At 35.2% G+C, this 18,137-nt stretch overlaps 1 protein-coding gene across 1 annotated transcript; it reads left to right on the top strand.

Annotated features, from left to right (window-relative positions):
* Positions 1 to 12,144: 12,144 nt before the first annotated feature.
* On the top strand, positions 12,145 to 17,795 carry LOC110891050 (digalactosyldiacylglycerol synthase 1, chloroplastic). Its single transcript, XM_022138711.2, has 7 exons — positions 12,145 to 13,188; positions 13,930 to 13,962; positions 14,077 to 14,164; positions 14,268 to 14,749; positions 15,043 to 15,309; positions 16,097 to 16,452; positions 17,127 to 17,795. Exons 1-7 carry the CDS (start codon positions 12,544 to 12,546, stop codon positions 17,650 to 17,652), a joined length of 2,397 nt encoding a protein of 798 aa, XP_021994403.1. The 5' UTR covers positions 12,145 to 12,543; the 3' UTR covers positions 17,653 to 17,795.
* Positions 17,796 to 18,137: the final 342 nt, after the last annotated feature.

Genomic DNA, 18,137 nt, shown 5'->3' on the forward strand with positions numbered 1-18,137 from the left:
CTTTAAGATTGTTGAAAAATATTTCAATCAAACAGTAAATTAATATAACTTTATTAATTACCGAGTTATCAGCCAAACCAGTTTGTTCCAACTTGAACAAACTGATAAAAGAAAGGTAGAAGGAGACTGTCCCGTTATCGGACGAATTTAAAGAACACGCAAAAAATAAAACCAACCTGGCGATTGAGAAAAAACTATCTTCGAACTGCACGGATGATTCCTGTCCTTAAAGGATTTTACGCGCTCGTATTGCTATGAGCTGCAGCGTAAACTCCCAGGATTTAATGCAGAACTGATCTGGTATTCCAACAGCAATGGAAACTAGAAAACGCAGAAGCTGGAAACGAAAAACTGGAGCACACAAAGGAGAGAGGAGGCTGCGAAATAGGTGTGTAGAATAGAAGCTTTTATTTATAGGTTGTGATTATACTAGAGAATGAGAAAAACAGGGAGTGGGATAACCATCCATAATCAGTTCGAACTAGAGATCATGGGATATCCTACACCAATTTGAATTACTAGAGATAATGGGATAACCCCCATTGTTTCGAATTCACCTCTATCTCCTTCTTATCTCATCTCATTCGGTTCACAGATCTGATCCAACTGAACCGGACCTTAGCTAAAAATAAAAGCTCCTCGCGACGATGCGTAGTGCAAAGTGTGCCCATTCGCGACCATTCGCGAGCTCGCGGCTAGGCTCGACTCAGCGCGCGTGTGGGCTTCATCCACTTCTCAACCCATTTAACACTTTGGAGGCCCATAAGGAATAATCCCTTATTAACCATTCAAAGTTCACTCCCCCCACCGATGTGGGATGAAGCAAACATACCAACTTGTATGTTTACCTTCAATATTTCCAACAGGAAATCCCATACCCATACCCGGTTGTAAAATCGTGTCCCATACCCGACCCAATACCCGTCGGGTATATGTCGGGTAATTACCCGTCGAATACCGGGTATACCCATTAGTTTGTTAAAAAAATATACATTGGGATTTCCAAATACATTTCTTACTATTATAATTATTATATAATTTTATTTATGCAACAACGATTATAAATTAAAATATACATTACATACATATTAGTTTTAGCATTAATTAATAATAACTTTATAATATTTATACACTTATATGTATATACTTCACAACATACAAAATATAAATATTATCATCAAATACATATGCTAAAAGAAAATTTATTTATTCATATTATGAACATACTAAAATAAATCACTAATAGATAAGGGTTAATGGAAAATTAAAATATAAATTAAAAACTTCGGGTATATGATCGGGTATATAGTTTGGGTAAACGGGTATGTGGTTTCGGGTAATCGGGTCGGGTATCACCTAATCCCATACCCGACCCATACCCGCGAAAATTTTTAAAACTAAACCCATACCCGGCCCAATACCCGTCGGGTATCGGGTATACCCGTCCCATTTGTGTCGGTTTCGGGTATACCCGCCGGGCTCGGGTATTTTTGCCATCCTTCATGTGCATAACTGCATATGCCTTTATTATGTTATTTAGGTGCTGTTTGTTTTTTCTGCGGGAAAAAGGTCTGCAGTCTGCGGACCACATCTGAAGGCATCTGCAGGAGAAGAGGTGGACCAAATGTCTGCAGTCTGCAAGGAGAAGAGGGTTTGTTTTTTATATATATATAAAAACATCTTCTCACACTAAACACACACACAACACACACCATCTCTCTGATCTCTCTATCTCTCTGCCTCCCTCTACCAGCACAACCACTGTCCACCCCCACCACAACCACCGCCACCACGAAGCCAAACACCACCACTTCATCCGCCGTCAACCAACATAAAAACGAAACCCTAATTTCACCATGGCTTCGATTTGGGGGTTTCTGAAGAGAGAGAGAGAGATCGAGGGAGAAGAGAACGGTGGTGGTTATGATTGACGGCCATGGCTTCGATTTGGGGGTTTCTGAAGAGAGAGAGAGAGAGATCGACGGTAGGATTGACCGTGGTGGTTATGATTTCAGAGGTGGAGGTGGTGATTGTTGAAGGTGGAGGTGGAGGTGATGGGTGTCGGAGGTGATGGGTGTCGGAGGTGTGATGGTGGCAGCGGATGGAGGTGTCGGAGGAGGTGGAGGTGTCGGAGGAGGTTGTGGTGGTGCAGGTGGTGGCGGATGGAGGTGTCTGGCGGATTTGGGGATTGACGGTGATGATTTGGGGAGCAGGGGTGGGAGGTGGTGGCGGAGTGGAGGTGGGCGGCGGAGGTGGAGGTGGTGGCAGAGGAGGTGGTGTCCGGAGGGAGAAGAGGAGAAGGTGAGAAGAGGGAGAAGAGGTGTGCCGACCTTAGAAGACAAGGTTCAATGTCTGTTTGAAGCAGAGGTCTCGCAGACCTTTTTTAATGAAAGGTCTGCGAGAAAACAAACAAGCTGCAGACCCTTATGTCTGCGCGTGGTCTGCGCGGCACAAACATAAGAGGTTCCGAAGTGCTTCTAGCAAAAAAACAAACACCACCTTACTCTTGAAAATGCTTGTTAGTACAAGTATTGAACTAAAATGAATAACATGTTACCATGGTCGGGTCATTCTTTTTAGGGGCCCTTTTCTAAATCGTATGGTTATTATCCATGTTTGGGACCAGAAATAATAAACTAAAAATTATTTTATTGGTGGACTTAAATACACAAGATAGCAAATTGTGATGAACATATTTTCCAATATTAGCACAAAGTTGTTTACCTTTATTGTCTAGTCAAGAATTATGTGTGGAGGATTAAAATTCCTACATTTCAATACATCATCTTGTCTATCAATTCACTTTTTTTACTAACCTGTATCAATATTTAGTCTAAAACAATTTTTAAGTAAAAAAAATAATAAGTATATTGATAAACGGTAAGAATAACACCAACAAGCAAGTTGCCGATGAACAATATCGAAGAAAACCTAGAGCGGACACTTAAATCAGTTTCAACAGCCAACATCCAAAATGATCTACTATTTTATATACCAATCAAAATGAATGTGGCAAGAACACCCATGAGAAATATTATTGTGTTTACATAGATAGAGCATGATATACATTATATTAATTAATAATATTTATTTATTATGTAATAGAACACATGTGATAAACAGTACCGGTGGTTGAAGGCTTCACAAATGTTGTGAATCGTGTGCGTTGCAGTGAATTTCTTGTTGTTTGTGAGCAACCATTTGAGTTGACCGGTATGGGGTGGTCCCCTCCCTTTCATTACCACAGCGTCATTGGGTCCGTGTCCGTCCAACGGTTCACGAGCCCAATAACTAGGATAAACGAGGAAGAAAGGTTGGGCGTTCACAATTTGACCATTGTCAACGGTCAAATCTAAAAAGATCAATTTCTTTTCTTTTCTATATAACACACTTACTTTATTTTTACCCCAACGTTGGACTGAGCAAGAGGATATAGCTTTGGGCATGAGTTGGGTGAATGCCGTCGAGTTGAGAAACAGGCTTGTAGAATTTTAAGAACAATGTGTTGTCGTTTTTATATTAATTTCGTACCTTTAGTTTTCATAATTTAAATTTCAGTTGTTTATGTTTTATTGCAATCCACCATGTATTTTTAATTTAAAATGTTATGTTATTTTCCTTAAAACTTGATATTTTATTTTTTTAATTTGTTTAAATGGTATGTTATTTTTTATTTAGTTTAAATGTTATATAAAAAATAAAAAAATAAATAAATGACTGAGTATTGATTTGGGAGGTTTCATTCCATTGTTTGTGTGTTATTGGAAGGAGAAAATGGAGCCTCTTGTCTATGTGATGATGAGGTGGCGTGATGGAGCCTCATAAGGGCTTCATTCCATACCACTCGGCCTTAGATAGGTGGGTTATCAAGCTGGGATAAAATGAGGGTTACAACTTACAAGTGCTTTTGATGGATCCTGATTTACAGTGTTTTAGTTGCGCCTGTCGATTCAAGTCCCCTAGGTAAGAAGACCCGACAATAGAACACATGTCAGGGGACATGGGCCAAGGTCCAGAGACTTGTGGTGTAAATGCATGTTCCCAATACATATTCGTACACATGTTTAAACTCAGCTTGTGCTCATTTATTAATTGAAAATCAATATTTTTGTTTGGACGGCTAGATCACCCTGTTAGCCTTTTGATCTTTGATCACCCAGGTCACGAATAGAAATCCCGCGGTTGGCATATTATTGTCAGTTTGAACTAGTGTCACGGTTCGCCTCCGTAAGATTCGACCCTGAGACCTCTCGAGCACGAACCCCACATAATTGGGTAAACTTCCCACCTCCCCCCAAACCAATTGGTCTGCGGATCATTGGCAATTGAAAATCAATATACATTTGAGTTTCTTTCAATCTAGTTCAAACTCCATTTGATTATAGCTTTTAGTGAATCGTTATCAAGTAACTTAAGAGCAATTTGGCACAATCTTACAAATCACATCCCTTAAAATCCTAAATTAAACATTGCATATTTTATAAACTTTTGACAAGATGATTAAACAATAAAAAAAAACCCAAAATTATCACCTGTTCAAGTATTTATATTATGTTTCGCAACAAATTTAATTTCAATTTACATGTTTATCCATATATTGAATGCATACTATGATAATTAAAGCACACCCTTAGTTAGAAAGTGACAACACTTGATATAAAATCTGAAAATGAGGTTTGCTAGTGACAAATAATTATGTGGTGATGGCATTGAAGTGTATGGTTTCAACATGGTCAAAAATTTGTAGCCACTAAACTTCAATGAGAAAAGAACAAAGACTGTGTTGATAGATTGACATGATGCTAATTAAATCTTATTATATATATTGTTTTTGTGTTCGTTCATTTTTATTGTAAGTTACAGTGTAACATACAATAAAACCTTAAATAAAGATGAAACAAAGAAAGCATATCCCAACTCTACTAAATGCTGATCCATAATCAGTGGTAATATATATAAGTCATTGGTGATAATACAAAAAAAAATATGGGTTTGAAACTTCTTTTGACTCGAACGCATTTTGCTTAGAACTCGTTCTCACCCGAACCCTTTTTTACGTGTTACTCGATGCATGCACGTTCTGTTAGGTTTATATAAGGGTGGATCGGTGATGATTAACCTTCTACGCTTGTTAACATTGTTGATTAGTGTATATTTTTCGAATTTCTAGTCAGTTTGGCATGCAAGGTACAAGTCGATATGGAAAAGGCTTGGCGTGCAAGGCTACGATGGCTATTACTTCCTATGCAGTTGGCTAGGTTGTTAGGCTTTAAATTTTAAAATTATCCTATTGTATATAGCAATCCTTCTTGTAGTCTAATGTGTTAGGTTAGTCTATAAATACTTTGTTAGGGTCATTACTTTGTAACAAGTTTTTGTAGAGTTTTCTTAATATTAGTATACGTTATGGGAGTTAGCCATAGTTAACGTGTTCTCCATTTATCATTTCTCACTTGAATTGGCCGGCATCAAGGCCTTGCATTCAAGAAAACATGTGATACGTTCAAGGAAGCATGCGATCTAGTTTCTGATCACAAACCAGTTTATTTCATTGATCAAGAAGCCTTGCGATAAAGAAGATTGTCGATCAAAGAGTAGATTGACGATAACCAAGAAGCTGCAAATGGGTTCTAGGCGTGAGAACAAGGGTTAGGTCAATAAGGCAAATCGTTGGTCACATATAGCTGAAGAATTTGACGAACGACAACGGCAAAAACAATGCCTCCCGTGATTAGAGTAAAAGAGACGAGCCCAACTTCGTTTCATTGTCTAATGTTGAATTCCACGAACTACACAATCTAGTCTATTTGGGTGAAGGTCATTCTAAAATATTCACGGAGTCTAAGATGTTATCAAACTAGGTTGTAACGATGCCAATAAACATAACATAATAACTACCTTGTTGTTTTAGACCATTCCTGATGATTAGATACAATAAGCAGGCAATAAGAGTATAGCCAATTAGATGTGGGAAACGATAAAGATCCGGCATCTAGGGGATGAACGTGTCAATGAAGTAAGGCTTTAAATTTTAATGGCCGAATTTGAGGGTTTGAAGATGAATGAGTTGGGAACGAATCTTAGACATCAATTAGGATTCGAAGATGTTGTCAGGTGACTAAATCCTACGTGGAAAGAACCAAAGGCAAAGACCATCCGAACCATAATCAAGGTAAATTACTATTCATTAAATATGAATCCTCCTATAACCGAAATTGTTATTTTAGCAGGGGGTCGAGGTCGAGGATCCAATGTATCATAAGGTCGTTGTCATGGCTAAAATAATAGTCAAAATTGTGGCCATCAAGAACATACAAAACCCGAGAAGATGACAAAAAATAGGGTAAAGAACAAGTTTATTAAAAAATTCAATGCTACAAATGTGATAGGTTCGACCATTTTGTTTTGAGATGCCTTAAGAGATTTCGGAAGCAAGAATCAAACATGGCCGGAACATATGACGAAGAAACCATTGGTGTTGATGCATCGTTCTTCATGATGAATTGCATCCAAGAAACAGTCTACACTCAACGAAGAAAAGTTCTTACCAAATAATATTAAAGTTGATTCGAATAAGAAAGATGTTTGGTACCTTGATAATGGCGCGAGCAATCACATGTTGGGAAACTGAGCTTACTTTGTGGAGCTTAATGTACGTATAACTGGAAGGGCAAAGTTTGGGGATGGGTCATGTGCTATGATTATAGGAAAAAATATATATATTATTCAAAGGGATTAATGGTGACAAAAACTTCTAATCGATATATAATACGAGCATTCAAAGCAACGTGATATGTCTTGGGCAAGCAACTGAATCTGGTTGCGATGTTCGAACGAAAGTACTTAACCATGCATGACAAAGGAGGTAAATTGCTCATGAAGGTCACGAGAAAAAAAGTGATATGTACAAGATCAAGTTGAAAGTTAGGAGTATGGTTTGTTTAATATCAAAGACAAACGAAGATTATTGGTTATGGCTTGCAAGACTTGGCCATATCAATTTTCAAATCGACAACAAGTGGGGGGATGGATAAGGGTCTACCTAAGATTCACCATGATAACAAGTTGTGTGAATCATGCATGGTGGGGAAACAATAAGAAAACCATTCCTGAGCAAAGCATTGTTCAGGTTATCCTATGTATTAGAGCGAGTCCATGGTGACCTTTGTGGACCGATATCCCCACCAACTATGAGAGGTAACAAATACATTCTCTTTTTAATTGATGTTTTCTTATGATATATGTCTTAGGCTAGTCTATAAAATTATGTGGAGAGTTATTATTTTGTAATCAAATTTCTGTGGAGTTTTCTTGATATCAATATACGTTTTTGAGAGTTAGCCAAAGTTAGTGTGTTCTTTGTTTATCAATTCTCACTTGATATGATGAGATTGTTTTGGACCTATGTGAATGGGGTGTTGACCATCATGATACCTTGCGTGATTGTTGGCTTATTTGTTCTTAGATGTGACGCGTATGTACTCTTTGTGCTCTATTTTAGCAATGAATAAATTGATGATAATACTTATGATGTATTGCATTGTGTTTCATATTTTGTATTTGAGTAAGTAAAATATGCGTTTACACTCACAAGACTAGTTAATATTTTTCAATATTTTTCATAACACTCATACATAATTGTTTTGATTTAAGCTTTTAACGAGTTGATCTATAGCCAACAGCCAACTCCACTTTTCTACATCTCTATTTAGGATTAATCCATTACCTTGTATTAAACATTGTACTTCTAACTTTTAAATAGATTTACCATCTAATCAAGTATTATAAGTCTGGATAACTGTCACACCCCAACCTGCAACGGATATGACACTAGGCATGATATGATTGTTCCATAGTTTTTGACATTTATTAAAAGTTTAAATATTTAATAACATCAATATTAAATGTTGCACATAACATGTAAATTCAAACATAATCCAATACAAATAATCCAAATGAAAACATAACATAAATCCAGTTTATTTTACTAAGGTACAAATCCTATGTGTCTTCACTTCCACTTTCAACCTTGTGTACCTGTATCATATGTAAAATAGATTTCTTGGTCAACAATAGTTGGTGAATAGATCCTTGTTTTATGTTTGTGATAAAATAAGTCATTTGATTTATTTTATAAACATTATTTAACATGCAAGATCAGATGAAAAAGTGACATCGTCAATTAATTCATCAAAATACACAACATCGACAAACAATGTAATGAGACATAATAAAACATGCAATAGCGAAACAATAATGCAATTCAAACCCCTAGGGGTGAAAAGCGAAGTTAGGAAACCATGTGGTGATACCGAGTTTGTCCCATGGTCTTGGGGGAACCGGTCAACCGGTGGTAGATCCACGCGAAACAGCGAAACAGAGACACAAAGCGGTAAACACGTAGTTCTTGTATTTGAAACAACTAGCAAAAAATGCGAAATAATTCATGAGCACACAAGACATTTAAATTTGCATGTTTGCGAAATAACAAAAAAAAAAAAAACACTTATGAAAATCGTGGCATATGATACACCCCAAAACGTTAAAGCGGTAAAAAAAGGAGGGAGAGATAAGATCTACTCATAGTTTTGCGTTCCGTTAAACCGTTCGCTAAAACCGCACGAGTGCCGAAAATAAATGTTCCGAACGAAACAAATTAACCTTAGTAATATGACACCAAATGTTTTTTAAAATAAAACACACTTAAATATATATAAAATAATTTACAACCTAAATATATGAAATACTTTGCAACCTAGTACTTGGGATTTATATCTAGAGAAAAATAATTTATTTAAAAATAATATCTTTTCTTTTTACCCTAATTTTAAGCATTACCAAGTAAAAAGAATTAAGTAAGATATTTTACTTACCAACTATAATCTATATAATTTTAATGTTATTAATCTACTAAAATATCCAAATGTCGATTTTTGTCACACAAATACATCTAGATCTTTTAATGAAGCTTCATATACTATAATTTTTCTTTTATTTGTTGGACGTTATAATATATATTTTTGTATGTCCATTAGGCATAAAGCCATCTATATTCACATTATGACGCCGAAATTTAAATGTGACAAAACTTCATATGACATAAAAAATCTATAAAACTAATCATGTTTAGAAAATAAATCTTATGATATTAAGAAAAATAAAACTTATGATATGTATGATTTTGTGAAAATGACTTATGATAAAATAAAATTCATGATATTGAGAAAACAACATTTATGTTATTGAGGAAAAGGATCTTATGATTTCTAGACAAAAATCCTATCATAATTATCACTATATTAAAATAAATAAAAACTAAGTATTAAAAAATAAAAGCTACAACTAGATCAAAACGCAACCTATGAACTACCCCCAAGTGCTATGTATTGAATAAGAAAAATAAGAACATGAATCAAATAAAAAAATACACAACGAATAAATTATAATTCTAACTCTAAGATGATGGTATCGCGATAAAGATTTAACCACGAGTGTGATGATCCTTGCTCCCCTCTTGATGCTCTTGTGTCAATTGGTAAAATTATAGATGAAGGAGATGACGAGGGAGGCTAGAGTTTTGGTTTTAGAGAGAGAGAGAGAAAGAGAGTAAATGATAACAGGGGCGGATCTACTTCATTACAAGGGGGAATGCCCGCTACCGCTTGGTGCTCCGCTACCGCTTGGCGCTCCGGCGGTGGTGTAAAATTAGTGTAAATTTTGGAAAAATTTGACGTTTTTTAGATTTCGTTACCGTTTTTTTATAAAACGTTACCGCTTGGCGGATTTTCTAGATCCGCCACTGAATGATAAAGAAATGAGTATGGTTTGGTTTTTAAATTGCAAGGCATTAATCACTTGATTAAGCGAATAAAGCCTTGCCATTTAAGAAAGATTTTACATAAATCATGAGCTGGATGAATGGAGAAAACACATTTTCGCCAAGAATATCATAGCAAAAAAGACAAATATTTGACCAGTCGAAATTGATTTGGACAATGAAGGCAACCATCTTCGATTAAGGATGTAAGTATTATTATTATTTAGAAAATACGTTTTCACCAAAAATATCATAGTAGAAAAAGACAAATACTTGAGCAATCGAAATTGATTTGGACAATGAAGGCAACCATCTTCGATTAAGGATGTAAGTATTATTATTATTATTATTATTATTATTATTATTATTATTATTATTATTATTATTATTATTGTTATATATATATATATATATAAATAAATATAATTGAGCTGATTAATTTGTTTATCTCATATAATTTGAAAAGTATAACGTTTTATAAAAATTCGAACATATCGTTAGAACGAGCGCATTTTTCTCTATGACATGTCCTAAGTTTCATAAAAATCGGAGTAGGGTCATTAATATATTTTATTTATAACAGTTCGAACTAGTTTACAAACGGTTCGGATTTAATTTTTTCAAAACGGGTACTCATCTTGGCAGATGTTACAATAACCAACTTAATTTACAATTTTACATAGTTTACATAATACATACTTGGATGATTACAAAACACCTACAAATAGAAAGTGACGACAAGGTGAAAAGTTTAACGTTTAACGCGAAAGTAAGGTTTGCTACCTAGTGACAAATATTTGTGGGGTGGTGGCATTTGAAGTGTATGGTTTCTACATGGCCAAATATTTGTAGCCATGAACTTCAATAAGAAAAGTACAAAGGTAGATATGATGTCATTGAGTTCAAATCAATTAACATCTTATGATTCTTATCATTTCTTTTGCTCTTTTTCTTTTCATTTTCTTTACATATGTGATATGAGAACTGTTAAGTTTCTTTATTTTTTTTTTTTAATTTTTAAGTTTTATGTGTATTATAGATTGTAGAATACTATATGATATCGTATAATATGTTGTATAAATGTATAATGCAACCTTATAAAACACATAAAACAAAACAACATATCCGAGCTCTATATACCTTAACAACAAAAGAATATGACGAATAACAATCATAATGTAAAATGAATTAAAAAATTTAAAATTCTAAAAAAAGACGCACCTATTTAACCAAGAGCAACCTTGTGATATCAATTCTACACATTGTTAAATCGTATGTCATGACGTGTGAGTATTTTAGAGAATACCTTGTGTAGCTTTAAGATCCTAGTAAGGAAAATCAATCAGATTTTAATTTATCATCATAACGAAAGGTTACAATTTGTAAGATTTAACCTTGCAAATTCATATTATTAAACAAATATTTAAAAATGTCTTGTCTAACTTGTGCTCTAGTAAAAACACATATATATTAATAACATTCTATTCTACAACAACATTACTATCAAAATCCCACAAATAGCAAAATTAAATATTTGTAGGTATGAGAATGATGAGATGCAGACAAACTTTACCTCTATCACTAAAATGAAAAGACCACTTTCAGAAAGACTCCCAACGCTAATACAAATAGTTCACAAACAACCGCCTAGAAAATATTTAAACAGAGAACTATCAAATAACAAAAAAAAGTCATACAAAAGACAAATTTATAAATAGTGACTCAACAATTTTTGTACAAGATGTATACATAGAAATGTAACAAACTATAATCAAAATCAGTATCCTAATTGTAAGTGTTATGTGTTTTATGTCCAATGTTTGATACAAAACTATTATTGAGCCGGTGGATTCATTGAAAGCAACATCTTTATTCCTACGATATAGAGATAAAATTGCCTACATTTTACATTCCTCATACCCTACATTAAGTTTGCTATTTATAAGATTTACTGATAATGATACAATTTAATATTTTACACTTTGATAAACTTATACCTTTTATATGCTTTAATTAATTTATTTTTTCCAAAAAGAAAAAAAAAATCCTAATTAAACAAATGTAAATTCTAGAGAACAACAAAATAACACTATATCATCCTCAAGTGTCTAGAGGATATGCCCAAGAATCTTCCGGCAGAATCAAGAAATTTCTCAAACAAGAAAATCAACATTTCCACGTCAGTATCTCCTTCATCCTAAAGGCCCCACACCACCTATCACTCACTGCCACGTCACCCAGAAAATCCAATTTCCACATGGGCTGCCATCCGGGCCCACACAGCAACAAAGTTTCTAGCATCTGAACAATAAGATACCGAATTGAACCGAAACATCATCATTTCTTCATCGTCAACCTTCAGCCGTTTATTTCTCACCCACACGTTTTCAGTTTTCACACCTAAAACACACACACTCACACAGTATCCAAATTAGGGTTACACCGTCACCGGAATCGTAACCGATTATTGTTTAGACCGTTAATTTCTCTCACACGCTTTTACACGCTTTCTCACACCTACAAACACACACACAGTACCTAAAATTAGGGCAAAACTGTCACCGGAGTCTCAACCGTTACCGGAATCGTAACAGATTATTGTTACGATTGTTAATTTCTTACACACGCGTTTCACACCTAAACACACACAGACAGTAGCTAAATTTAGGGCAAATTGTTCAACGGAATCTCAACTGTCACCGGAGTCGTGACCGATTATTAATACGATGATCAATTTCAGGCCGGCGGAGACTCGCACGTCACCGGCGACGAGCTCCGCCGTGACGGCGGAGAAAGCGTTTTCGTTCATATCGAAAGGATGGAGAGAAGTGAAGGACTCAACGGAAGCAGATCTACAGTTGATGAAAGACAGAGCGAAATCGTTCAAAAACCTAGCGTCATCGTTCGACCGAGAGTTTGAGAATTTTCTGACGTCAGCGTCCAGATCGAGTTTTCCGGTGACTGCTGTAACGAACTCGTCGTCGCTTACTCCGGCGGAGATTGATTTTATGAAGAAGTTGCAGCCGAAGCTGACGGAGTTCCGGCGAGCGTATTCTTCGCCGGATTTTAGTAAGAGAGTGTTGGAGAAGTGGAGCCCTAGGGCGAAGATTAGGATTGATTTGTCGGCGATTAAGAATGCGATTGTGGAGGAGGTGGATGGTGGTGGGAGGTATGGGAGTGGGAGGATGAGTGTGAGAGATTTTAGTTGGGAGTGGAAAGGAGAAGGGGATGAAAGACAGGTTGGTCGAAACTGGGAGCCGATTAGGGCGTTGAAGACGCGGTTGAGGGAGCTCGAGCAGAAGAGTTCGTCTTCGGAGATTATTGAGGGGATTAGGCACAGTGAGCTGGTGGAGAAAGTTAAGTCCAGTCTGGTAGGTGTTGAATTTGAGTTATATATTGAATTTGAGTTATTGTAACAATGAAAACATTGAGTAGCAAACATGAGTTATGTTACTAGTTAACCGATTGACATTTGAAAACAGATGAGCATCTATATTGTTCAATGTCCATAGTTAATTATAGACTTATAGCATAACATGAGTGATATTACTAGTTTACTGTATGACATTTGAAAACAATATGAGCATCTATACTGTCCATAGTTAATTATTGACTTATAGCATAACATGAGTTATATTGCTAGTTTACTGCATGACATTTGGAAATAGTGTGAGCATATATCTTGTCCATAGTTAATTATAGACTTATAGCATAACATGAGTGATATTACTAGTTTACTGTATGACATTTGAAAACAATATGAGCATCTATACTGTCCATAGTTAATTATTGACTTATAGCATAACATGAGTTATGTTGCTAGTTTACTGCATGACATTTGGAAATAGTGTGAGCATATATCTTGTCCATAGTTAATCATAGACTTATAGCATAAGATTAGTTATATGACTAGTTTATTGATGCTAGTAGATGTTTGAGAACTCTTTCTATCTGCTCATTAAATATGTTTTATAAATTGACAACAGTAACTATATTCCTCTTTAATTCTGTGGTGTATCAGGATTTAGTGACTTATAAATGGGCTTTTTTTGTTTAAGTGAAAGTAGCCAGACAAATATACTTCTTATATAATGTTTTTGTTTATCTTGCAGAAAGCAATTTGTAAGGAACCAGAGTACTCAAAGGTATATATCTCGATCTAGCAAAATAGACCTGCTTATTTTTTGTTCACATTTGTAATCACGTAGTATAGATATCAATGTACTAAACTTCGCCTTTATTTTGCTCAAATCTCTTAGGAAGTTCCACCTTTGGATTTTCAAGAACTTCTGGCATGTCTGGTTAGGCAGTCTGGGCCATTCTTAGATCAACTTGGTGTCAAAAGAGGTAACAGAAATCCTCATTTTTTTTTTAATTTTTTAATTTTTTGCTGCAATAAATAATCTAGGCCAAAATGATACTAAATATTGTGTTAATATCTATGTGGCAGATTTATCTGACAAGATAGTGGAAAGCTTGTGCAGCAAAAAGAAAAATCAACTTTTGTTACGCTCTTTTCCCAATGGAGAATCATCCATTCTTGAAGGTGAAAACATAAACGATGAGCTGGATATAAGACTAGCAAGCGTGCTTCAAAGTACAGGTCATCATTACGAAGGTGGATTATGGGATGATTTTACTAAACGAGACTCTGACGGAAGAAGACATGTAGCCATTGTCACAACCGCTAGTCTTCCTTGGATGACGGGGACAGCTGTAAATCCACTATTTCGAGCCGCGTATTTGGCAAAGTCTCAAAAACAGAGTGTCACATTGTTGGTTCCTTGGCTTACCAGAACAGATCAAGAATTGGTTTATCCTAATAACATTACATTCAGCTCACCAGAAGAACAAGAAGATTATATACGTAACTGGCTCAAGGAACGAGTCGGTTTCAATGCCGATTTTAAAATATCATTTTATCCTGGAAAGGTACTACTTCACCTTCTTCTTCTTCTTCTTCTTCAATAATCACTAGAGGTGTCAATTATAATCCATTTACTCTTGAGACAAATTATTTATATTTTTGTAATACTGGTGTTTTATAGTAATATTTAATACATTAAATGCTTATAATAGAAAATATGGACAAAAAGTGTTGGCGGGTCAAACTGCATTAAGAGTTGCCCATTTTGATCTATATTATCCAACCTATGTCTGGTAATCATATAAGCTTGTCTGAGTATGTAATTTGGACTGAAAATATGCATATGGCTTCTGTGCAGTTTCAAAAGGAAAGGCGTAGTATAATACCTGCTGGAGATACTTCACAGTTTATTTCATCAAAAGATGCGGATATTGCTATCCTTGAAGAACCAGAACATTTAAACTGGTATCATCATGGTAAACGGTGGACTGATAAATTCAATCATGTTGTTGGTGTTGTTCACACAAATTACTTGGAGTATATCAAGCGGGAGAAAAATGGAGCTCTGCAAGCTTTCTTTGTCAAACACATCAACAATTGGGTCACACGAGCTTATTGTGACAAGGTACACAACTTACAATTATTTCTGGTCATAATCTGGTTAACGGAAATTAGGCCTGTAAATGAACCGAACGAACACGAACAGAGGCATGTTCGTGTTCGTTCATTTAACTATAACCGAGCACAAACATATAATCGAACGCTTTTTTTGCCCATGTTCATTTATTAAGAAAATGGTCATGTTTGTGTTCATTTATGTTCGCTCAATTTAAAACCTAAATGAACAGTTCAAGAACGTAAACGAACATAAACAAATAAACTTAAACGACCTAATTTGACAAATAATAAATAGCGCAAATGAACATAATTGAACAAACATAAATGAACATAATTGGGTGAACATAAACGAGCATAAAGCAATTTTTTTATGTAAATTAGTGATTAATTACGATAAATTCAATTGGAAAACCCATTTTTATCACTAGAGAGAACAATTACCAATTAGTTATATGTATATAAGTAGTAGAAAGTTCCTTTTATGTTTAATATTTGTATAAATATAACTAATTATGTATTTAAATTGAAACGAACATAAACGAACGAACATAAACAACTGTGCATAAACGAACATAAACGAACGTTCATGAGCATAATTGATCGAACATAATGTGTGTTCATGTTCATTCGTTTATTTAAATGAACAAAAAAATGTGTTCATGCTCGTTCATTTATTAAAATAACGAACTTCCCGCCGAACAAGTTCACGAACAGTTCATGAACGTTCGGTTCATTTACAGGCCTAACAGAAATTATATGTGCCATTTACTTACTGTTTTATGTTTTCTGTTCAGGTTCTCCGTCTTTCTGCTGCAACCCAAGATTTACCGAAATCGGTGATATGCAATGTTCATGGTGTGAACCCTAAGTTTTTGGAAATCGGGGAAAGAATGGCTGCTGCAGATAAGGAAGAGGGTGGGGAGCAAAAGTTCTCAAAAGGAGCGTATTTCTTGGGTAAGATGGTGTGGGCCAAGGGATACCGAGAACTGATAGATTTGTTGGCCAAACAAAAGCAGGATCTTAATGGATTTAAACTCGATGTTTATGGCAATGGAGAAGATGCTCATGAAGTACAAACTGCGGCAAAAAGTTTGGATTTAAATGTCAATTTTATGAAGGGCAGAGACCATGCTGATGATTCGCTTCACGGGTTAGAATTCTGAACTTATATTTATAAGTGTTAGTGCTGACTGATGGCTGGATTGGGTAATGGGTCAAAACAGGTTGGGTCAAAATGAGCTTATCTTATAATAAAGGGCCCAACGGGTTGTGCTGGCCCATGAAATCCGTTTCTTTCCGTTTATCTTGATATCTGTTGATAGTTATTTTATGTATTAAATTTAATTTAAATGTGATTAAAAACAATATTATTTATATATGTTAATCTAGTTTTTTAAATGAAAAGACTCAAGTGGATGCAAGCGTTAAAAAATATCGTAACATTTGACCCGTTTCACTTAACTTTTTAAGCCTAACCCATTATAATATATGCCAAAATGAGTCTGGTTGACCCACCAACAATTTTATATCTTTTTTCTCGAATTTCTATAATGATTGTATTAATTTGATTGAAAAAGCTATAATAATTTTGGATATATAATAATTTTTGTACTGACAATTAATTTTATTATTTGGATATGTACCTTATCCTTATGATGAAAAGATGTAAGAAGTTGTAAGCATATAAATACCCGCGGAGCCCCCTTCAACCCTTTTCATTGTTAACTAAATTCTTTACATTCATTGTTAACCCGTTTCAAAATTGCAATTTATTCATTGTGATCATTATAGAATATTTGCTAAATAGTTGTTGATTGCTTGCAGTTACAAAGTGTTCGTAAACCCCAGTGTGAGTGACGTGCTCTGCACAGCCACAGCTGAAGCGCTAGCAATGGGGAAATTCGTAGTGTGTGCGGACCATCCATCCAACGACTTCTTCAGATCATTTCCCAATTGCTTGACTTACAAGACACCTGAAGAATTTGTAAACAAAATAAACGAAGCCATGTCACGTGACCCGCAACCTCTTACACCAGAAGAAAGATACAATCTTTCATGGGAAGCAGCTACCCAAAGGTTCATGCAGTATTCTGAACTTGACAAGATACTAACCGCCTCTACTTCAGAATCAAATGAAGTCAATGGGATTGTTCGAAGGTCAAAATCAGTCCCGAATTTAACTTCAGTGGTCGATGGAGGGTTGGCTTTTGCACACTATTGTTTGACGGGTAATGAGTTTTTGAGGCAATGCACGGGTGCAGTCCCAGGGACACGAGATTACAATAAACAGCATTGTAAAGATCTTCGTCTGTTACCTCCACACGTAGAAAACCCGATTTATGGCTGGTAAGATAGGCTTGAAAATTTAAACATAATAATATATAGTTTGGATGTAGAAATGATGTTTGTAGTTTTAGGCTTACAATCCTTTCTTGGTGGTATGCATTTGTAATTATTGCTCTCAGTTGAATGAATGAGTGAACCTTTAAACAAGTCATTATATTATATTACAATTATAGGTTAACGGACGTAATTAAAGGTCTAAAAATATTTTAAAACATTGGTTACGGAATTTACGAGTTTAGGCATAAAAATAAAGACAGCGAAAAGTCTAGGAAGATTAGGAAATTTGAGTCAAGAACACACTTTGAACTACAAATTTTGGGATGACCAAAATTGGAAGGTGATCAAGATTGAGTCTAGAAATTACCTTTCATGAAATTATTATGTACAAGGAAGCGTGCATACACGTAGGGATGGCAATGGGTCGGGTTCAGGTCGGGTATTAGTAATCCCATACTCGTACCCGGTTATAAAATCGCGTCCCTTACCCGA

This window comes from Helianthus annuus, chromosome 11 (genome assembly GCF_002127325.2).
Source record: "Helianthus annuus cultivar XRQ/B chromosome 11, HanXRQr2.0-SUNRISE, whole genome shotgun sequence".
NCBI classification, from domain to species: Eukaryota; Viridiplantae; Streptophyta; class Magnoliopsida; order Asterales; family Asteraceae; genus Helianthus; species Helianthus annuus.